Source organism: Peromyscus leucopus, chromosome 1 (genome assembly GCF_004664715.2).
Source record: "Peromyscus leucopus breed LL Stock chromosome 1, UCI_PerLeu_2.1, whole genome shotgun sequence".
NCBI lineage: Eukaryota > Metazoa > Chordata > Mammalia > Rodentia > Cricetidae > Peromyscus > Peromyscus leucopus.
Window position 1 is genome coordinate 4393058 of NC_051063.1, and position 23151 is coordinate 4416208.

The 23151-nt window shown below is 56.2% G+C and overlaps 1 protein-coding gene across 1 annotated transcript in view; it reads right to left on the reverse strand.

Moving 5' to 3' along the window:
- Positions 1–23151, reverse strand: part of Dagla (diacylglycerol lipase alpha) — a 58030-nt gene that overhangs the window by 22203 nt on the left and 12676 nt on the right. Inside the window, exons 2-4 of the mRNA XM_028884279.2 lie at positions 2247–2384; positions 1677–1888; positions 351–452 (exon numbers count right to left, since the gene is read on the reverse strand). Coding sequence (XP_028740112.1) covers positions 351–452; positions 1677–1888; positions 2247–2341 — 409 coding nt within the window. The 5' untranslated portion in view covers positions 2342–2384. The remainder of the gene's footprint in view (positions 1–350; positions 453–1676; positions 1889–2246; positions 2385–23151) is intronic.

Genomic DNA, 23151 nt, shown 5'->3' on the forward strand with positions numbered 1-23151 from the left:
CATGAGCTCTGCACAGAGAGACACTGTAGCCTTGGTGTCCCCAGCTGCTTCTGAGACCTAAGAGAAGACTCAGAAGTCTTTTGTCTCCAAGGCCCGCTCATGGCATAGAGCAGGCAGCCTTGTGGGCTTTTGAGAAGGTGTTGAGAAGCCCTCACGTTGCCTGGACAGTTCTGTCTCTGCTGCTCCCCCTGTCGGGCCTCAAGTGAAATGGCAGAACACAGGGCGAAGGACGCATCCATGCTTGAGTGTCTCCCTGGAGTGGTGCCTGGGCCCCCTCCTCTGCAAGCTGGGTCCTGTTACCACCCCACGGGCTGGCTGGCTTCAGCTGACAGGGCAGGTGGGGTGCATACCGAGGGTGACATTCTTAGCAGTGAGGTCATTGCAGGAGGTGTAGTACTGCGTGAGCCAGATGATGCCCACGATAGCGTAGATGAACTCGATCACCAAAATGGCTGCAAAAAGAGGTAGGTTCTGACTAAAGGCTACCGTCCTGCACCAGGGAAGGACCCAAGAGCCTAAGCCTGACTCCTGCTGCTAGGCCTCTAGCCACCTTACAACAGGAATGCACAGAGCCCTGGCCTGGTCGCCTGCCCTGTGCTCTCCCGTCCCAGTGCCTCCCTGAGACTGTGACTGGACAGGTGAACAAGGAAGATGTACTCCCCAGCTTCTTTGGGGTTTCAGAATTTTATGCATGAGCTCTGGAATCAAACTCATTTCAGGCAAGAGACTTAATCTCTCTGAGCCTCCATCTCCTCATCCATATTTGAGAGTGCCAATGACTTCATCACAGGACCCTGAAGATTGGAACTCACGAAAACTGCTGTTTCTTTCTCAGCAGACTCAGGAACTTGGTTTGGTGGGACAGGGGGATGAGAGAGGAGTCCCAGAAGCCAATCCATGGTGGTCCATGCACTCAGTTTTCTAAGTCCAGAGCCCCGGTGGGGGTGGGAAGGAAATACAACACACTGGCAGGGCCAGCAATGTATAGTAGCTAAGAGCCTAGACTACAGAGCCAGACAGAAGCATGGGTTCAAATCCCAGCTCTGACTCTTCCATCCTGGTTTAGCTGAGTGACCTTGAAAAAGCTAATTAGTCTTCTTGGGCTCCAGTGTCCTCATCTACAAAATAAAACTAACATTTTCTTCCCCATGAGCCATGGAGAAGTTTGAGAGAAGTGTTCCCTAGGAATACCCCAGAGGCCGCTGGGGCAGGGTCCAAAAGAGATATGGGCTGGTCCTCAGGGGAGCTGGCTCAGCCTGGCCTCAGGGTTTTCCGGGTCTGTTTCAGAAGGATCACCAAAGCACTTTGCAGACAAGCTCACAGTTTCAAATAGGGGGTCAACTAAGTTTGTCTATGAAGGGCCAAGAGGGTAAGCATTTTAGACTCTATGCTATGGCCATTAGTCACAAAAGCAATCTCTCAGCTCTGCCATCATGGTACCAAAGCACAAGAAACAACACATAAATAAGTGGGTGTGTTCCCCAGGGAAAAGATTCACAGCCGCTGGGCTGGACTGGGCCCTTGGGTCTAGAATGTCAGTCCAGTAAGGCACCCCATGCTCCCCAAGGTTTGGGTCTTAGTTTGTGTTAGCAATCAAAACCCGAGGTAGCGAAAGAGTTCAAGAGAAGGGTGTGGCACTCTGGACCATCCCCAGCCCCCAGCAAGGGGTCCCTTACCCAGGCGCACGTAGAGCACGTACTGCATGGAGTCCCGGGGTTCTGTGTAGAGGATGCCCCCACGCATGCTCAGCCAAATGATGGCCATCTCGGCAATCATGCAGCTCAGAAGGATGCCCAGGTAGCCGCGGCCGTGGTCCACCAGGTTTAGGGAGCAGGCCTCGTGCGGGTTATAGACCAGGCCGAAGAGCACCACGGACAGGATCACAAACCTGGAGAAGGGCACAGGTGAGCAAGGGTGGGCTGCCTCTGTGCTGTGTGCTGCCCGTGGCCGGCAGAACCGGTGCGGCTCAGCAGGAGGAAAGGGAGGCAGGTATCTCCCCAACAGTAACATTGCCCACCTAGCTTTGGGTGCCCCTGAGGTGCCCTGCTGTCGGTATGGGGAGGCAGCGGCAGCTACTATGCCCACTGCCAAGGTCAGGAGGGATCCTGACTCCTGTGGGAATACCGAGAGGAGCGCCAGGGAGCAGGAGAGTCACATTTGGGCCTGGCATGGAGGAGCAGGTAGTTGGAAAGCTTCCTTTCGGACCTCCTCAAACCCAGGACTGTGCCCTCTGCTCTAAGACTCACCAGGTGGTGTGCAGGAGGAAGAGGAAGATGGCTGGCAGGACGAGGTCATCGCTGCCCACAGACCAGCGCCGCCGGAACACCACGATCCCGGGCATGGCTGGCGGCTCTGGGAGGTTCAGCGGGCCTGGCGCTCACCTCCTGAAAGCAAGAAGAGAACCCTGGAGCTGTCTGGGCTACCACCAGGTGGTGTCAGCAGCACAGGCATCTTGGGTGTTGGCACCAATCCCCACCCATGGCTGATGGGCCTCCAGGCACCAGAGATGCTGACCCATCTGCCCTCTCAAGTCTCACAACAACAAAGGCCTCAGCAATAGGATACCAGTCTCAGCAGGGACCCCTGAGGTCACTCCTGCCCATCACCAGACTCCCACTGCCTAAGGTCATTCCCATAGTAACTGCTCAGCACCACTGAAGACCGAGGTTCTGGTTGGCCTGCTTGAAATCCCAGCACTTGGGAAACTAAGGCAAGAGGAGCATGATTTTGAGGCTAGCCTCCGTCTCAAAAAAAGAGACAAAAAGACCCTGAATTTATTCTCTTTCCACCATCAACGGGATGCTCAGTCCCCAAGGCCCTCACTGTCTTTCCACAGGGAAATCTGACTAGTACTCACAGTTCTGGGCCAAGGCTTCCAAAACCAAGAACAAGTGTCCCTTAGCCCAGAGCCCTGGAGAGTGGGAGGGATGCTGAGGGCTTGGGGAGGGTTGAGATGAGTATGTGAATGGTGGTGGCTGGGACTAATGAACACCGAGGGTGGCGAGGCCCAGCATATAGTCGTTCTTGGAAGTCTTTGCACAGTGAGGCCTTTGGTTTCTTGTTCGCTGGAGTCCATTGAGCTGTGAGTGTGGTTTGACTTGGCTTTGCACCCATCTGACAAAACTCTGAGCCACTGTCACGGTTCTAGGCAAGGAAGGCTATGGTGGAAGCATGGGTCCGGAGTGTGGCTAGGGCCATCTGCCCCTCACTGTGAGAACAGCAGCCGCTCTAACATGCTCACGCCTAGCCTGATAGCTTTCACTGCTTGGTGTCTATGTCTCTGAAGTAGCTGGATACAAACCAGTCACCCACAAGCCCAGGAGTGCTGGTCAGGAGCTGGGGGCCTCCTCTGGAGCTAGGAGAAAAAAGTGGTGGCATAAATGGAATGCTGATGCGAGCAGAGAGCCAAGACTGTGCAGAGAGGAAGTCCTACCATAGAGGTCTAGGCACACTGCTAGCAGGCAGCTTCCCCCAAGGCCAGCAGAGGCTTACATGGCACCAGATCCAGTGGTGGGCAGCAGGTCTCCTCTCCCTAATGACAGCTCCAAGGAAAATGTGTGCACGTGGAGACTGAACTCAGTAGGGAAGGAACCAGCCAAGCCTCTTCTTAGACCAGTGACCACAGCTCTGACAGTGGACAAGGGGGCATGGGGCCAGGTGGCTGGGCAGCATGTCACGCTGGGCCAGGCTCTGCTGGGCTCATCTCCTAGGAGCAGCCACTGCATGCTCCCAGGAGGGTGCCCAGAAGCAGGGCTGGCTGCCTGAGCAGCGGCTGGGCTAGCCTGCTGGGGTCTTGCCTACTCCCCCCTCAGGAAGTGACATCATCCCACTCTCAAGGAGGAGTCGAGCGGATTGTGGGAAGCAGGGGAAGGATGGGGAGAAGCAGCAGCTGCTGCTGGGGTGGCTCGGGTGTGGGGAGGTCTACTGTGGACAGGGGCTCAGGACTGGAGCAAAATCTGGGACAAGCAGCCCAGGACACAGCTCAGAGTTTGGGGGAATGGGATGGGAGGGAACTGGGGCATCATGGGTGGCAGCAAGGCTGGGACAGGCAGAGCTGCCAACAGCTGGTGTACCTGTTCCTTTCCCATCTGCAGGTGACTCACAGAGCGGAGAGCTGGAGGTGGGACACACACACACTCAATGCACCCAGTGAGGTGGGGCTGGTACGGAGCTGCCGTCTGCTGAGGCCCTGCCTTCTACCCTCACCAGGCCAGGGGAGATGCAGTGCCATGCTCGCCTGGAGACGCTGGTCAGGGAGGGCCCTGTCCATCCAGACTGCTGTCTGTCTATCCTGCCCCTGCCAGCAACCCCGTACATCTCCTCAAGCAGAATATGGCCCTTTCCCAGTCACAGTGGGTACCTCCCCCCTCCCACCCTTCCTCAAGGAGTTAGAAAGGCTGACACTGTAGCCAGCCAGGTGCCCACCATCCCAGTACTCTCACTCAAAACCCTGGCCGGGCCTTACCTGGCCTGCAGTGCCCTCTCCACTCACAGATTGGAAAGTGAGCCAAGACTGACTCCAGATCTTGTAGCCGGGACTGCAGAACTATCAAGACATTGGGATGATAGAGCTAATAGCAGTCTCTGCTCTGTTTGGGAGGGGGTGAGGAGATGACCAGTCTGTGGCTAACAGCTGTGGTCAACACCAGGGCCTTTCTATCATGTGGCAGAGTTTTGAGGGGCTGACCCCACATGTCCTGTTACTGGCATGGGGTTCCATCCCCCTCCAAGATCCCCTCCAACTTCTGACCAGGGCAGCTAACACAAGGTCCTAGACGCGGTAGGTGGGAGTCCAGGCCCAGGAACTCCAAGGCCAGCACCTACCACCCAACTGTGTAACTTACTAGGTCTGCCTTAGTTCCCTCATCTGTGAAATGCCGATCGATTGCGCTTCCCTCTTCAAGTCCCAGCCAGGATCCCAAGAGAGAAGGTCTGCAGAACCCTCACGACGGACGCTGGACAAACGCCAGCGCACATCAGTTGGAGGGGGGGTGGTGGAAGGGCCAAGGAGTGCGTGTGAACCCCTGGCAGTCAGCTGCCCTCTCAGGCCAGGCTGTGGAATCTTCAGCTGGTCACCCCCAGGTCACAGGATGGGGGAGGCAGGGGGCATCCCCTGTACAGATTCATAAATCCTAAGGCTTCTATTTTTACGGGCCTGAAAGGCGTCCTTTCTCTGGAGACCCCAGCCCATCACAATGGGGGCCTGTTCCTCTACTGGGGCTGTGATTTCATCTGGAGGAAATGTCTTAGGAGGGGGAGGGCCTGGCCACTTCCTGGCCCGGAGCGACTGTGGAGCACCTCCTCAGTCTCCCTTTCTCCACCCCCAGAGTGGCCCCTAATGAGGACTCTGCCTCCCAGAACCCCGAGGACTTCCAGGGCAGGCAGGCCACACCCTCTCCAGCAGGAGCTCTGCTGCCCTACCCAGGCAGGTGTGAAGGGGTACCAGGACCCAGGCAGGTGTGAAAGGGTACCAGGACCCAGGCAGGTGTGAAGGGGTACCAGGAGAATCCTTCATGTGTACGGAAGGACTTAAGTAGTAGCCCTAAGGGGCCTCTTTCTCTGCCCTCTCCCTTACTATGGCCCAGTTTTCCTGGTGATGATTCACGCCTCTGGGTTAAATACTGACCATTCTGCAAGTTTCTCTTCCTAAAATGCAAACTTCTTTTTAAGATGCACATGCTGTCTTCTCCATTGATTTATTGTTATTAGTGTTGTTACTGTTGTTGTTAAAATTATAGGGTCTCTGTATCTCAGGCTGGTCTCCAACTCTGTGTTTAGACCTTGAATTTCTGATCCTCCTGCCTCTACCTCCAGGGTGCTGGGATGACAGTTAATGTGCCTGGTTTCATGTGCTACTGCAGATCAAACCTGGGCATTTTCTCTGATTCGAGGCCTTGACCCCTGAGCCGAAAGGGTTCAGGTGCACACAGCTTGCCCTCAGGTGGCAGAATCCTTTTAGCTAGGGAGGCTCTCCAACCCCTCCCAGTTCCACATTCCCTTCCTGAAATGCCCCCCGACCCCACTTGCCCCAAGCTTGCTGCTCTCCGCCAAAAGTTGCCTCCCTTTTGAAGCCCTCCTGGACCATATTCCTTTATGAGGGACTGCAGGTCCCTCAACCCAACCTGGCCCAGACAGGCCCTGCAGTCAACTTACTCAGTACTTACTGCTGCTGTTGCCTGGGCTCAACTGAGAGTCTTGGGGGTTGGGACTTCAGCAACCATACAAGGCCCAGTGGCATCACCCCAAACCACCACCATATGGCACAGCTGCCAGCGACAGCCATGTCCTGGTTGGGAGGAAACAGCAGTCCCTTCCTGGCTTACACGCGCTCTGCTTGCCGGCCAGTGCTTCTCTGATAGCTCAGTGGAGTCCCCTCCAACCATCTGAGCAGTGCTAGGTGCTTCCTGCCTTTGGAAAATGGGATGCCACTGTCACCAGGCTGCAGTGACAACCGATGGGTGCCAACCCCACAGGGCTGCCTAGGCCTGAGCACGGCCGAGGTCCCTGCATGATGGTGACTGTAGTAGAACCCTCGAGCCTATTGACAACCTAGAACTGCCAGGGACCAGAGGGTAGACTGAAGGCCTTGGCCTGTAGATCCCGCGGTGAGGGCCAACAGCAGCCTGTGTGATCTGTCAGCCTGACATCTCCTTCTCGGGCACATCCACACACACCGGGGCCACAACCCCAGAATCCTGGAGGAAGTATTGTACTGTCTTTCTCCTTCCCAGGCCCGCAGCCCATCGGGGAGGGGTGGCCGAGGGGCTGGCCTCTGAGAGCACAGGAAGGGGTATGGCGGCAGAGGAGGTGATAGAAAGATGCGTGGGCTGAGGGCCGCGTGCGCCACCAGCCTGTGCCCGGGCGTGTGCAACCCAAGTTAGGGGCCTGAAAGCTGTTGCTTTTTCACACATCAGCTGTGCTGGAGCAGAAGGCAGAACTGAGTCTGCCCAGGGCCGGGGCAGAATTTCAGCAGGAGAGGGGTCCTCAAATGCCTGGCCCCACGGGGCATAGACAGTGTGCCCGGGGCAGCTGGGCCAGGAGAGGGAAGCCAGTCTTCTGACCCCCACCCATGGCCTCGAAGGGCAGTGTTTCACCCCTTCCGCCCCTCCCATTAGGGGTCCTCACTATACTCCTCCAGGTTAGTCTGTCTGTTTGCATCTCACAGATGGGGAAACTGAGGTGCCATGAAGTCAGTAACACAGCAAGGGTCAGAGTCAGGCTGTGAAGCCAGTCCTGCTGTCCTGTTGGTAAAGCATCAAAGGACAGGTGACCAGAGGCCGTTTCCTATAGAAGCGCCACCTAGGGGTCAGGCACGGAGTTACAGGAATGGGGTCGTCAGGAACCAACCCTACCACATAAGGCTGATGATACCTATGACCACCTGCACTGAACTAGACATGATTCCAACAATTATTCAGCCACATTTATTTTTTAGATATGTAGTGTTTACTGCTGCTAGATATGGTAGCAAGCAGTCACAGAATCCTCTTTTAATACTCCCAACACTCTCTACGAACTGCTATTTTTCTCCTCATTTTATAGATAAGGAAACCGAGGCTCAGAGGGGTTAACATAATCTGACCAAGGTCACTCAACTCAGCCAACACTGGAGCCAGGCATAAGGCTCCAGAGCCTCTGCTTGGCCCTGCCGGCCCCTCCCCACCAACCCTCACCAGGCTCCATTTATCACCAGGTTCCACTTCCAGTTCTCACGGTAATTATTTCCCACTCCTCTTCAATGAAAAGAATTTGCCATCTGCCACCAGGCCCTGCCACTGACACCAGCCAACTCCCTAGGAATCAAGTGGGGCCTCTTGCTTCCTGCTGGCTGTTCTGGGAGGGCTGCTGGCTGCTGAGGAATGGGGGAGGGAGGGCCAGAAAGAGCGGCAGGACCCTCTCTTTGGCAGCCTGAACCTGACTTCCCACATTCTGTCCTGGGCAAAAAGGTTTCCTGAAGGTAAAAGATCCCTCTAGTTCTGGCCAGGCCAGGCTTTGCTGCTGGATTCTTTCTCGGAGATCATGTCTTTTCCTCCCCATAGGCTTCTCATGCTTGTCTCAGTTCTCTGGGCAGAGGTGGCCTGCAGGGACCTGGACAGGCAAGCTATGCTGCCTCAGGTGCCGTTCTTCCCCTGGGAGCTGCTGGGCCTGCAGCCAGTCTCCTCCCACGCCTGCGGTCAGCTCACTCCACTGGATCTCCTAACCACTCCCCCTTTCAAGTGCGCAGACCTGGAGGCTGCTCCAAGAGCAAGCATCACCTTCCCTCTGCCTGTTGGCATCTCACATCTGGATCAGGGCTGGCGTGGTGCTGGATCTTGGTCCTGTCGCTTCTGTTGGTCTGTACCCAACACTTCTCTGAGCCTCAGTTTCCTTGTGTGTAAAATGAGACAATGAAGTGCTCACTTCTCGGAGGGGCTGTGAAGGGCAGGTCAGAACATCCCAGAGCCCAGTCTGCTCCCATTCTGGCTCATTCATCACTTTTCCCCGGTGTATATAGAATCTTTACCTCTGCACCAAGCCTACTGCCCTGCAACAGAAAGTCCCTGGCCCTCTTTTCCCAGGGGCAAGCACACCGGCACCTGTCCCAATCCTGTTTTGAGTGATCTTCTCAGGTAGGCTTGGTGGCATCTCTGAGGAAACTACCAGGGTATTGACTCCTTGCATCCGCAAGTCAGTGAGGTGGGAATATCATCTCTCTATAGGGAACAGCTTGGACTCCTGAGCTCTCACCCACAGCCACAAGGCTGTAGAACACTCCAGATTCATATCCCTATAAGAAAGCTGTGCACCTATCTGTCTGGGCAACCAAGTTTCAGGTAGTCACACTGCAGACCTCTTCCCCACCCAAACTCAACATGCCCTGGGACAGAGATCCCCTCATGCTCCCTGCCCAATCCAGTATTCTTTCCACCACACTGCTCTTCCCAGAAAGTTTCCCTTTTGCTGGGGCCACATGCTTGGCTTCCCAGATGGCTCCCCTGCCGGGAAGTTCATCAGCTCTCAGCTGTACCCTGTTCTCAGCTCCTCAGAACTTCCTCCAGAGGAAACTGTCAGTCTCTGGTGCTAGCGACACCTCAGAGAGGAATTAGCACCTTCCCCTTCCTTAAGGGATCCCTAATGAGGTCGTTAATGAGGTGTTAAGTGGGCACACCAAGCGTGACACCTTCCCTCTGGGGACCCCCACCCCTTGGGCCCAGCCTACCCTTCAGCCCCACCTCCTCAGGCAGTAGACCAGCCCTTGGATCTGGTCTGCTTGGGTGCATGCTGTTCAATGGTGAGAGAGAGCCTCCAGATGAGCTGTGTGCACCTCCGAAGGCCACCTCCTGGGTAGTACAGCCCTCTAGGGCACAGGCCAGAGGCTCAGGCTCTGGGGTTTCAGCCACTCCCCAGCCATCTTCAAAGCCAGCAGTGATCAAATGACAGCTGAGCTCCTTCCCCAGGGAGCTGCTCTACAGAGCTCTGGTGACCCGCTGGGCCACCACCCACCCCTGCCCCCCCCAGCTGTGGAATGTGGAACCACCTTCAGCACGAGCTGTGGCCCGCTCTGTCATTTGACTGGCTCCCCTTCTTCCTGGGCCAGCTGAGGGGACCCCAGACGAAGGGAGCTGATGATGGCAGGCAGTCTCTGGAGCCTGGCACTCCATGTCATTTAGTGCACCTCAAGGCTTTGAACAAAGTGCTCAAAAAGGCCTGAAAACCATGAGACGGAGGAGCCCTCTAGTCAGTTCTGGCATCCAGGGAGAGCCTGGGGTTGCTCCTCAGGTGCCTGGACTCATGAGACTTCTCACATAAGTCTCTTCCCTTGCCTGAGCCAGGAGGCCAGAAGGGTCCTGAGGGGAAACTCTTGCCCGCAGGCCACAGCGTCTTCCATTCTCACACTCCCTCTTCCCTCCTGCCTCTCAGTAGGACAAAGCTGGACTCATCACAAGTTACACAGGCCTCCGAGAAGGGAGAGTGCCTGGGAGGCCCCTACTGCTGGGTGGAGCCCAGGCTGGACCTGGCACTGGTCCTAGGGACTCTACTTCTCAGCCATCCATTGGGCGAAGACTTCAGAGCGCAGTGCAGGGGCCAGCCACTTCCTACGATGAGTCAACAGCCATTCCCCGTCAGTCAATGGCTGACACTGATGACGGCGCTTCCCTCGTGGGCTGGGGGGTGGCAGGACAAAGCCTTTTCAAAGTTGCAGAGTGTTGAGAGCAGGCGCTGGGGGAGGTGGGGGGGAGGAGGTGGGAGGAGAGGAAGGAGGGGAGGCTGCGGTCAGGATGTATAATAAATAAATAAATTAAAAAAAAAAGGGGGGGGGGAGAGAGCGGGCTCTGACACTGCCAGGGTGCTTGGGAGTATAAACTGCACGTACTCACTGCGTGAGGAACCGTTCTCCCCCTCAAAAGCCTATCATGGAGCCAGTGAGACGGCTTGGCAGGTAAAGGCACACTTGCCACGCAAACCTGATAATCCAAGTTTGACGGAACCCACAGGCAGAACCAACTCCACAAAGCTGTCCTCAGACTTCCATAGACACGCTATGGAATGCATGCTTGCCGTCTCCCATCATATACACACCAATAAAGTTTTGTTTGTTGGTTGGTTTTAAAGAATGTCATGATTCCTAAATGGCCTTTAAATAAAATTAAAGCTCTCAGGCATTGGCTCTAAGGCTCTCCTGCCGACGGCCCAGACCCCTCGCATCCTGCCATGATGGCCAAGACCCTCCCCTCTAGCCGGACTCTTTCTTGGGTGCCAGGTCCTGCTCCTGTCCACAGTTTCCACCAATTGCACCTGGCCAGAGGCTCTGTCCTCTCCTGACCCCTTGCTTCGTGTGCTCCTGCTGTTGACGGTTTGGAGGTCTGTTTGGGTGCCTGTCCCCGCTGTCCCCAAGCTCCAGGTGGTGGCTCAGCCTGTGGCCCACTTTCTGCAGACTTCTGGTGTGTCAACTTCACATTCTCTGCTACATGGCAAGTTCCTGGGGAGAAAACTCTGGCTTCTGCCTGCTTCTGTCCTGGTCTGGGGGATAGGCCCAGTACTCTGAGCAGCCAGGAGGCTGAAAGGAAGAGGCGCTGGGGAGCAGGACACAGGCCTCCAAGCCAAAGCTGCCCACACAGGACCTGGACGGACCCCATGGCCCACTTTGTTCAGGGTAGGTTAAGGCTGGGCAGAGGCAGGGCCCAGCCTGTTTGGCGTTACCTTCCTTCCCACAGGCCTTGCCCTCGATAGCCAGGTACCCAGCACCGCCACACTGCCACATCTGTGATTTTATTCCCTTGGTGCGTCAGGAGGTGGAGCTGGGGCCCTCTGCTGCCACTTGGCAAGACCAGAGCAGGGGCAGTGGCAGGGGTTTGGCAGGCCCTGCTTCAGTCAACCTGGGGCTACCTGCTGCCCACTGCAGAGGGATGAGGAGGCCTCTGTGCTGGCCCTCACCGGGCTGACAGAGGCCAGGGGACCCTATCTTCAGGGGGCAAACCTTTTAAGGAAAGGGAGAGTGGCAATGTGCATGAGGGTAGGTGAGTGCTAATGGGATGCCCATCTGGTGTCTTCAGGCCAGACAAGGTCGTGGTGAGACCAGAGAGGCTGAGGCTCCTGCCAGGCCGAGACTAGTGCCTCATCTCCCCCAGGGCTCAGCTCGGCAATGTGACAAAGGCTGCTTCCTCAGCAGGCACAGTCCTTTCCTGCACATCCCAGGAAGGCTCTGGAGTGGGGGACGGCAGTGGGGGGGGGGGGTCGGGCCTGCGTCATAGCTCGTGCTGGCTTCTCCACCCTCAGTGGCCGCTGGCGGCTATAAATACCACTCCATTCTCTGGATGCTGCAGGAGATGACCTAGAATCGTGGGCTTGGAGGCCTCCTGGGGCCCCTCCCTGCTCACTTCAGATGAAGCCTGTCTGACCAGAACATCCTTGCAGCTGGAGAGTCAGCTCCCGACCTGAAGCAGGGGCAAGACCAGAGCAGTAGCCAAGACCAGAGCAATGCCTCAATCAGCCATGGGAAACCCCAAACCCAAAGGACGGTACTTGACAGGCTGGGTACCAAGGACAGCAGGCCAAGAGACACCAAAGAGACATTACCCAAGAACACCAGACACCTGAGACCTGCTGCCATTTGTACCACTAACCCACCTGGCCCCATACGGCCTTGGGCTCTCTCCAGAGCCCCACTCAGAGCTGAAAGCTCCAAAGCCATTGGATCCTAAGCCATCTTCTTTTCCCCCACAGTCCCACAGTCTCTCTGTGGTTTTTGATTCAAACTGGATTCCAAACATGTCATCACCCTGGGAGCCTATCTGGGACATACTCCACTTTGTCAGTGACCTTTGGAGGGCTGAGCCGTTGTTTAGACAGGTGGCAGCTTCCTCCTCCTACCTGGCAGCCTGCCTCTGAGGGAGGCCTTCGCTCTGAGAGGTCCAGAACTGGCTGACCAGGAACACAGGACAGAAGGAGGCTCCCAGACACCAGGAAGAGTGAGGACACCAATCCTCACAGTGATGGGGTTCGGTTCCAGGTTTCCTAGCTTGGGACAGGCCAGGCTTCAAGAGAAGACAAGGAACAGCTGACTGGGGGGAGAGCAGGGCCGTGTGAACACAGGTGTGATCTGGCGATTGTTTCCTGTAGCCATCCTCTACCCACCAGACAATCAGAGTGCCCACCACATGCCCAGGACCTATGGGAGTGGCCAAAAGGAAAAGCTGAGATGGAGTGATGTGGGGTCAGATTCCCATGGCACCTACAGTCCAGAAGGAAAAGGAGAACCCAAGCTAATCTTCACCTATGGCAAGGAAAATTCTATTGTAAGACAGAGAGGTCACAAACCCTGAGTGTGGCTGCCCAGGGAACACGGAGCTGGAATTGGGTCAAGCAAGGCAGAGAGACTACAGAGAGGACAGGAGGGGACACGCACAGAGCACACACCTCTGCACAGGCTACATGTGAGGAAACAGGGTACGGCCAAGGCCAGGTCGGCAGGGCAGGGACAGTGAAGAGACTGAAGGGGTGGACCGGTGGGGCGGCTCAGCAGGGTCTTGTGGGACTTTGGCCAAGGCAGATGTGAGGAGAAACAGCATCTGTGGTCCAGGTTGAGAGTCAGCATAAAGAACAGTGATGGGCAGGGTACCGGGCTGCGCAGTGGACAGGTCCTGGAGGGATGCCTTTGAATCGCAGGCCTGGAGCTACCTAAGTCCACACAAAAGCACCATATTTCCAAAGAGTTCTGGTTCAGCCCAGTCCTGATTCAGGCGAATCTGTGCACAAGTATGCCGGAACATGCCCATGGCAGGTACCACTCAGGAATGGTCACTGGGTTCTGTTCCCAAAGTATGCTCAGAGTTTGAGGCATCTCCCCTGAACAGTCACCTCCTCACTGTTCTTGTCACCCAGCCTTGACCATGATAATCACCAAACTGGGAGGCTGAACTCAGGAGAGAGACTCAGCTAATGTAAACTCCACACAGGGAGGGGAATGGAGAGCAGATCTTTCTGAAGTCATCCATCCATTCAACTATCCATTCATTAAAACATCCATCCATCCATCCATCCATCCATCCATCCATCCATCCATCCATCCCTCCACCCATCCATCCAATCATTCATTCAAGCACCTTCTCCACCCACCCACCCACCTAACACATCCATCCATCCACTTAAGCACCCATCTACACATCCCTGCTTCCTCTACAGTCCTCCGATTTCTACTCATTTCACAACGCCCATCACACTAGAAAGCGTTCTCCTTCTCACACTGGGCTGCTGGTCATGTAGGAGCTGGTCTCTGCCTACATTCACCTCCTCTCATGCTGTCTCGTTCCTTTCCTAAACACAAGCCTTTACTCTGGCCTTCCAACCCTGTCTTCACTTCCTCCCCAACTCCGCCTCTGAATGCCTGCCTCTCAGGTGCCACTCAGTTCCCAGCCCAGGGCCCCTCTCCTTAGGTCTGCCCGCCCTGTCTCAGGTAACCCTCCCCATCACACAGGTCGGTTGCGTTTTCCTCTCAGCACTGTGTACCACCTAATGCTCTCTCGGTTTTCTGTGTGGCTCTCCCACCAGGGTGTGGCTCCCCAGGGGCAAAGGCATCTCCTGTTCTCCTCCCTCCTATGTCCTCAGTCCCTAGAAAATGGCCTGGGAGGTGGAAGGAGCTCACCAAGACTCTGCTGCCTGAAGGAAGAACCATTTCTGAGCAAGGCCCAAGAGACAGAGAGATGATGTACAGGCGCCAGTGCAGAGCTGTGTCCGGAGCTCAGGGCTCTGATCTCAAGCTCTTTCTTTGCCAGGATGCCAAAGCCCAAGCCCAACTGCCCCTGTGGCAGGGACCCCGCAGGAGCTCACACTGGCCCCCAGTGGGTGTGCTTTGGGCAGGGCAGGAGTAAAACGGTGTCCTTGTCCTATGGAGCAAGCTTGTGGCAGGAGAGGAAGGTTGAATGGTCTGCGTGTGGGGAGGTTCTGTTGCCTAAGGGGCTCTCCAGCCTCACCTCCCAGATCTGAGCTCCAGGTCTTCCTGGGCAGTGTGACTGGTGCCATCTTTATTAGGTATCTAGGGGGAAGGAAGGAGGAACTCAGAGAAGAGTCCTGAGGCCTGTGTTCTCAGGACAAAACCTCTGAGCCCTCTCCTCATGACAGGGCCTGACCAAGGATGCAATGGCGGCCTGCCTATAAGCAAAGAACAGGGCCTGGGGAAGACTGTCTCTGGGTTCCCGTCTTCCCTGGCACCCTCAGTTTCTACTGTCTTCAGCCTCTGCCTCAGGAATAAAGCCCCTGGGAGAAAATGGAGCTCAAGCCTGCTGTTGCCTTTCTAGGGACCCTGCCGTGCCCTGGGTATTATAAATGGAACAGGAATTACTACTATGACCTAACTCTACAGGGGCCTTCATTTTTGAAGGCTACCAGAACAAGCCTATTCAAACCTAACACCCGTGAGTCCCTGTGATCCAGGCAAGGCTCTAAGCCTGGGCTCCTCTTCCTACGATGAAGACAGAAGCAGCCACCGCATCCTTGGCCACTGGGGAGAGGAGGAAGATCCTGACCACTGAGCCTGCTCTCGGGATGCTTACTCCCTCCCCCTCCTTCCCTGGGACTCTCACTTGCCCGCTGCCAGCTTGCTGCAAGGAAGTGTTACAATGGCCACGCCCCATTACTCCTGTGGATTCACACAAGACACACCCGGACCCGGGTGGCAGGGTTCACCTTAGCTTCTCTTCCTCCTGCTTATCCCAGCACAATCCCAGAGAGACGAGAGGAAGAGTACGGAGGAGTTTTCACGCCAATACCTCTTACTCGGAGGCTGAGAGCTGAGGAAGGGCAATAGGTTGGTGTTGGAGCTAAGGCTGGGTAACGGCTGATTTGAAGTCCCTGTGGTCCATGGGTGCCAGCCTTTCCCCATCATCTGCACAGAGCCTCCTCATAGCTCTTCTGGGGCTTTGACAGGATGCATGAGATCACGTCTGGGAAGTGCTCAGAGAGAGAAAAGGCCAGAGGGATAGAGGTAGGATTAATTATGTATTAATGTGTTTATTTTATTAGTGCTTCTGTTGACTGCAGGGGCAGAGTGGGAAATGCACGGGACCTGGGGTCAGTCAGTGTGAGCTACAACTGGACCTTAACAGGTATGTGCAGGGTGCAGCCTCTGAGCTCCGATGCCTGGAGAAGAGGACTAACAACTGCAGGATGCTGGTGGAAGAGCAGCTCAGGCCAGTTTCCTTACCTGTAAACGAGAATGCCGGGAGTCGCAGACCACAGGGCCGCTCGTGGGGAGGAGTGGTAGCAGGCACCTGGCACCAAGGTGTGTGTGAATGGTCAACAGTGGGCACTCCTTCCACCACTGGAGGACAAGGCATGGGAAGAAAGCCCCCACGGTGGGCTCTGTAGTACGCCAGCCCCCGCCAGGCTAGCCAGCTGTGTTTGTACCAGGCGGCATGCTGTGACAACTCCCCCATGCCCACCCTGGGGTCAGAGAAACAGCTCTCTCTTTCTCACCCGTCCTGCTTAGTCTTGGGCACCTGGGATCCCCACAGCTAGGAGCCAAAGGTTATCTCTGTCGTGTCAGGCTGCCTTCCCGCCCTTAGCACATGGGTGAACTCTCCCAGGCCAGTCTGAAAGTGACCAGGCAACCTCCTGCAGCTGTGCCCACCTGGAAAGGTTGTTATCAAGTCTGAGCGAACGTGCTCGGCCAGCCTCCCTCTGTTTACAGAGCTCTTCTCATGATCATGGGAGGTATAGCACAGCTTCCTGGTGACAGCCTGATTGCCCTCTTGGCTCATATGGGCAGGTACCTGGTGACACAGATGTTATGAGCCATAGTGTTGACTTTGCTAGAGGTGACTACAAAGCAGAATGGAAACTCAACAATGGTGCTTAGAGTTCCCATCTTACAGGACTAAAACCACTCCACAAGGCTGGCCATAGGCAAGACTACAGGAAGTGAGGTACCTGGCTGCCTGCCTAGCTAATGCAAGTCCCATCTTGGGCTGCCAGCTAAAGGATAAAGGGGGTTCCTCATCCTTGGATCTAGTTACTATTTACTTAGCCTGTTCCTTTGACCCAGAGAACCCAGATCACAGTCTCCAGGAGCCAGTGTGGATGAACTCCTGCCAGGCAGGGAGGGTGACGGAAGGGCAGATCTTTAGGAGGCAGAACAGCACGGGAGAAGTTCAAGTTCAAGCTGCTGAAGCAGATTCAGCTGAAAGGGGTGAAGGGAAGGTCAGGGATAGGATGGCTTGAACCAAGACAGGCTCTCCTGCTAGGAGGAAGCGTAGAGGCCTGCAGACTGGCCATTCCCGGACAGAAAGGAGCAGATGTGTCTGCACAGGGCTCCTGGCTCTGGCCATGTGTTTCTCTGTCCTAGCCACACAAAAGTCCCATTGATGCTGCCCCTCACCCCCGCGTCCTGGGGCCAGTGCCCCAGCACAGGGCTCTGGGGGCCTCTCCTGCTCCTAGCTGACAGTCCAGCTGTTGCTGCTGCCGCTGCTGCTGTCCAGGCATGCCAGGCATGCCAGGCCTGAGCAATATGAAGTCACATGCTCTGCGCGGGCGAGGCCATGCACTGACTGGGAGAGTGTCAGAGAGCCCAGGAAGGTCCGTGTTCACGTTCAGTACAGGATCTGCAGAAAAGTCGGGTGCCAAGAAGCACTGCCACCTGCCTGTCTCCCCGCCTCAGTCCCGCCCACCTTCCAAGAGGGCAAATCCCTGGGCAAACAGTCAGACAGGTGCAAGAGGCAAAGCAAAAGGTGAGGCAGGAGAAAGCAAACACCAGAGCCTCTGCTCTGTCGGCCACTGTGCCCCAACACTTGGCCTGTGGTATCTGGAGAGTCCTGAAGAGCAAATGAGTTGCCTCTGCTATGTATTCCCCCAGAGGGCCTGATCATGAAGCAGGGGAGGCAGCAACAGGAAGAATGGGCAGGGCCTGAGGCCTCCAAACTAGGCTCTGACAGTTGCCTGCCACCCACCTAGGCCCGCCACACATCCCCCCTCAAGCTTTGTCTAGGGGAACAGGCTAAGTAACTCCACAGGAGACATGCTGGAGAGGGGCCGGCTCACTTGGGCTTGGAATCTGCTGAAGGACTTTGAACAAGTCACAGGGCCTTGGGGCCAGTGATGCCCACCACTCACAACCTTCAAAGTTATTTGTAAGTCCTCGGCATAGGAGAGATACTCTAAAGAGAGACACTTGTGCCCCTCCCTTTGGCTATCAGGCTATAAAAACAATAGTCCCCAAAGAATTAAAAAATGTCCTTAGGAATCTCATGCTGGGGGAAGAGAAAGGTTGAAGCCTGGTGCCAGCCAGAGGACTCCTAGGAAGGGATTTCACACAATTCTGACCACCTTGCAGGACGGACTGAAGCAGAGCCAATGACCAGCAAGGCCACACCCTGACCAGGACTGTTTAGTTAGGCATAGATCTTGCCTTCTATTTAAACCTAAGCCTCCCGCCAGGACCCTGGAGACAGATGTGGAGGAGTCGCTGGACCCTTCGCTCTTCTTCCTTCGGCATGGCCGAGTTGAGCTCTTTTTTCCTTGCTGTTTGTTTCTAACTGGCCAACAGGGAACAGATGGTCCATCTAGTGTGTTGGGTCTGCCAGAGCTCAGGCTTTGACCCTAACAGCTCCAGACACAGACACAGGGTTCAGCACACACGAGACACTCACTATGTGGATGCTCAGTCTAGAGCTGCCTGTGGGTGTGGGTGGACTGGGGACAGAATGAGGGGTAGTGCTGCAGGGGTCTAGCATGCTCACCCAGCTCTTCTTGGACCCCACGGGCAAACAGTGCCAACACCTGACCACTGACCTGTGGCTGTAGGGCCAGGCAGGAGGAAAGGATAGGCTGTAGTATCACAGGCTGCTCTTGCTGGCCTCAAACCCAGGGCAGAACCCCTAGAACTGAGAGAGATTCCTGCCACTCGCATTTGGAGCTTTGGCTGTAGGCTGACTCCAACCTAGATGCAAACAGGCAACAGGCCATATTCTAAGGGCCCAATGGAGACACCATGGCCTTCTTGTGCTCCATGTGCCTCAGTTGGGTGAGCTGCAGGCAGGGCTCTTCAGGCCTCCTGTTCTCAGCCCACGGTGCTTTCTCCAATCTTGCTGTCTTCAGAGTTCTTCAGGTTTCCCAGGTTTAGCCTAAACAGCCCCTCCAAGACACTGCTGGGGCCGTCCAACCCCCTAGGTGGAACAATAGATGTTCCTCCATCCTACACTCCCTGAAGGCTGGGGGCTGCTACAGGGCAGAGCTGCACGCCCTGCATCTCCATGTCCTGGCATCTAGCACAGAGCCCGGTGCCTAGCAGCTGCTCAAGAAATGTCAAACAAGGCCCCAGCCTGGCTCCTTGCTCCTCTCAGATCATACCGCCAGCACACTCAGCCCAGAAGATCCGAAGTCGGCTAGCAGGAGCCAGGGCAAGACTGTGTCTCTGAGCCGGGGAGTTCAAGGCTTCTGCGCCTTAAGAACGTGCCCAACTCGCATCGAGCTTCACCCACCATCAGAGGCAGCTCTGGGGACATGAAGGCTGCCTCTCCATCTCCAAAAGCAGAAAGCAAAGTTAACAGGGGGTGAGCAAGGGAGGCGCACCGGAACTGCGGGAGAAAGGCAGTTGTGGCTGCCATCTGCTGTGAGCAAGATGTTTGGAGAACATGCGCTCCTAGCTCCGAGGTCTCCCAGCCAACTGGGGAGGGCGGGGTGGCCCCTCTGCAGATGGGAGTAGGCGGCCCAGCCAAGACCCGAGAGGCCACCCAGGGGTGCTAAGGCCAGTCCTACCCACCCAAACTCTGTAGCTGCACCTGCCTGACCTTCTGATTCTTGAGCATGTGGGGGCCAGGATGCTATTGGCTTTGGGGAGTCAATTCTACAATATGACAGTGGTAACTTACACGTAAGGGTAGTAAGGACAACAGTATCAGCTACTGTTAACTGAAAGCACGGTGCTTGTCTGAGTCTCTTCCAGCCGTCACCTCACTTCACCCCATCATTCCCACAGAAGGGCAGAGAGGGTCCAAGGAAAGGTGACACTGTGGTGAGACTTGACTCACTAGGACCCACCCAAACAAGGTTCTGGAGTCCTTGACTTTTTTTTTTTCCCACCTCAAGACAGGATTTCTCTGTATAGCCCTGGCTGTCCTTAGATCAGGCTGGCCTCGAACTCCCAGAGATCTGCCTGCCTCTGCTTCATGATTGCTGGGATTAAAGGCGTTCGCTGTCACCACTGTGTCCCTTAACTAGTCTTTAAAGTCCAGGAAGCAACAAACAGAACACCCTGACAGAAAGGAGCCTCCTGGGCCACTGAAGACCAAGGATACAAAGACCTGTCACAGGCCATACATGCTCAGCAGCAGGAAGGAATCAAACCCGAGAACTCTGCCTGCTCCCTAGGTTCCTACGATCTTGCCCCACCCCGGTCCAGGACTGGCCTTACCTTCTTGTCTTTGGCACTACCTAACTTACCACACAGGGCTACCCTGCCTCCACACAAGCAGCTTGACACTGTGCTCACTCACTGGGAAGAACCATCCCAGCTGGGACCTGACGCTCCTTCATGGCACCCAAGTATGTTGTCTGCTTAGGTCACAACTGGCTTAGCCTGTGTCCTCCCTTCCCCAGTTGTGGGCCAAGCTGAGGACCAGATTAGGCTTAAGGCTGGTCAAGCCTGGGCTTCCCAGCCTCATTCCTGCCTGGGACACCTTACCACTGTGCCTGTCCACAAGGAATCAGCATCCTTTGGCCCAGATGTGCTGTGGACATTCGGATCCCCTGCTCGCCAGAGGTGCTGGCTCTGGCACCTGACGGACAACGCTGCCACATTTCTCACAAGGCTGGCTGGCTGGCTGGGTGTCATGACTGAATCATGCCTGGGCTCTAACTCTCACTCCTCGAGGCAGCCATCTCCACAGCTACGCTAGCCCAGGGAGTCAGGGGGCCACACCCTCCCCCACTGGTAACAGGAAGACAGGGATTCTGGGGCTAGTCACCCAGAAATGCACATCCCCCCAGCCACCCCCCAGCTCATCCCACGCGACACTGCTGCCACCGCCCCCACGGGCCTGCTAGCAAGCCACGCACTCCAGTGCTGTCTGCTCGGTCCTCCCCCGCCCCTCCCCACACTGTGATTGCAACACCTCTGTCCTACGGATGCCTGAGGACAGCTCTGGGTGTCTGAGGACCGAGTGCACAGGACCTGTGGGCTTTCTGGCGGGGTGGGCGGGGGGAGCCAACAGTGTTCTCCTTTCCTCCCAGGGGTCCTTGGCCACTGCCAGGTCACTGGGCTGACCCCACTTCCTGCCTCTCACAGTCCTCAGCCTGGCGACCCTGTCTGTGTCTGGTAAGTGCCTCTGAATCAATGGCTTCCCTATCCCCTGGTCTCTTGTCAAGGGCAGGGCAAGAAAGGCCTTGGGCTCAGGAATTTTCAAGACCTGAGCCTTGCTTGTCTCGCACTGGGAAGCAGGGGTGGCAGGCTCTTTGGCAGCCCTGGAGCCGACTCTGTCCCCCTCACCCCATCCTGGGATTGGGTGTGAGCTGCTGTCAGCACCCAGACACCTTCACAACTCCTGCCTCCTCGGCAGAGGCCCAGCCGGTCCCAGGGTGAGTCAGCCAGGGAAGTCCCAGCATCAGCACCCACCACTGGAGAGAGGCTCCTCTGACACCTCTGAGTGGGGCACCCAGCCCCTCCCACAGAGGGTGAGAGGAACACCGGGCTCCCTCACCCCACCCCTGCTCCCCGAGAGGGGAGACAGGCAGGTGGAGCAGGAGGAACTCAACTACAGACAGCCCGGAAAGGTAGGCCATGGGCACACGGTCGCCCTCCGGCAGCCTCTAACCCCTCAGGCTTGGCACATGAGTAGAAAGAAGTCTCTGGCGGCTCCTGCCCAGGGCCAGTTACCCTGGCCTCCGAGTACCCTGCTTCCCAGCTTCTGGCACCTGTGTAGCTCCAAACGATGATGGGATGGGCACCCTACCTCATTCTTGAGGTGCCTCATCTTTGCCAAGCCAGGGCAGAGGAAGGACTGAGGCCCAGATGGGTGGTCCACCCCATCCCCTTTCCAGGAGGTGAGATGAAGGCCAAGCAGAAAACAAGGCCAGGAGAGAACGAGGCAGAGCCAGCAAGAAGTCCTGTTCTGAAAGAGACAGAAGAGATGGCCAGGCCTGTAAACCCACCAGACCAGGTGGTGCCAGAGGTCACTGGCTACCTCCTGAGGCTTGCTTGACAGTGCAAAAGAGATTGCTGCCTTCTGCAGGATCCCCTTCCCCATACACACATACACACACACACACACACACACACATACACACACACACCTCTATCCCTTTCTGGTCTGGTACTCACATAGGGAGGGCCCTCTGTCTCTGCCTAGGTAAGAGAAGTGAGGTAGGGATGATGTTCTGAGCATGCTCCACCCACAGCCTTGGGGGGCTCAAAGCCCAGGGCAGGAGAGCAGGTCTATGGCCTGGGAGCTCCCAGACCAGGAGGCACTGGCCACATTCTGAGATGCCGCAGTCCAACTTCTAGGAGTTTGCTGGTCAGATTGACAAGAAACCCAAGGTGGGCCAGCGAGTACAGGGTTACAATGCAGGAGACTCAGAATGGGGTCAGTGCTCAGTCGGGAGACAGAGAGGCATCCAAGAGGGAAGATGCCTGTCTGGGTCACATTTCCTCTCCTCCTCCCACCCCAGGACCAACTGGGAGATACACCTTGCACGGGGCCACTCCCCTGCCTCTGCTCTCAGGAGGCCCCAGAGCTGAGCACCACCATTAGTCCCCACAACCTTCTCCGGGCCACGTGCGAAAGTAGCTCCTCTGGGCTCCTGGACTAGAGGGTGCACATCGGAGAAGACACAGAGGCCCAGGGGCTGCTTCTCCAGCTTCTCGGGGTCACATGCATGCTGGATGCTACCTGGGCAGGTATTAGAGACCCTGTCCATGGGCTGTGGGCTGTGATAGGCAGCCGGAATGCTCCCGTTTAGGCTTCCCCAGTCCCTGCTAGCTGGGCTTGATCTTCAGCTCCTGCTGGGCTCACCCCTTCTCCGTTCTGCCTAAAGCTGGGCCTCTTGCACTTCCGGGGCAGGGGAGTGGGTGGTGGGAGAGATCCAGAAACCCACCCACTACTTTGAAAGAGGACTGGAGACATGAGGACATATAAATTTCCTGGTTAACTCAAATGCCTTAAATGGCTTTCTCCTACCCCTTGGATGCGCGCGCGCGCGCACACACACACACACACACACACACACACACACATACCACAAACTGAGCCACTCAATGGAAAAATAGCAGCTCAAAGCACTGAGTCCCAGGGCCGCAGGGCTGCTGGAGTGAGGCAGGCATTGGGGCACTTGTGAGGCAGCTCAGACCAGGATAGAGAGAGAGAAGGCAGGATAGACTCTACCCACGAAATCCAGGAGGCCAATCTCAGGGCCAGGATCATTCTGGCACCCTGGATCTCTCGTAGGTCTACAAAGTCTCCCACCACTCACCATATCCCTATGGCTACAGGCATGGAGGCCTAGATACCAGAGACAGACGGCCCTGAGCAAGCCCTTGTCCATCCAGGGGACCATGTGCCAGCAGCCATTTAGATACAACCTTGGCAGCTGGAACAGACAAGAGAGGTCTTCTCAGGCAACCTAAGCTGTTCATGAGACCAGACAGCAGAGTAGGAACGGGAAGACAACAACTCACCACAGACCAGA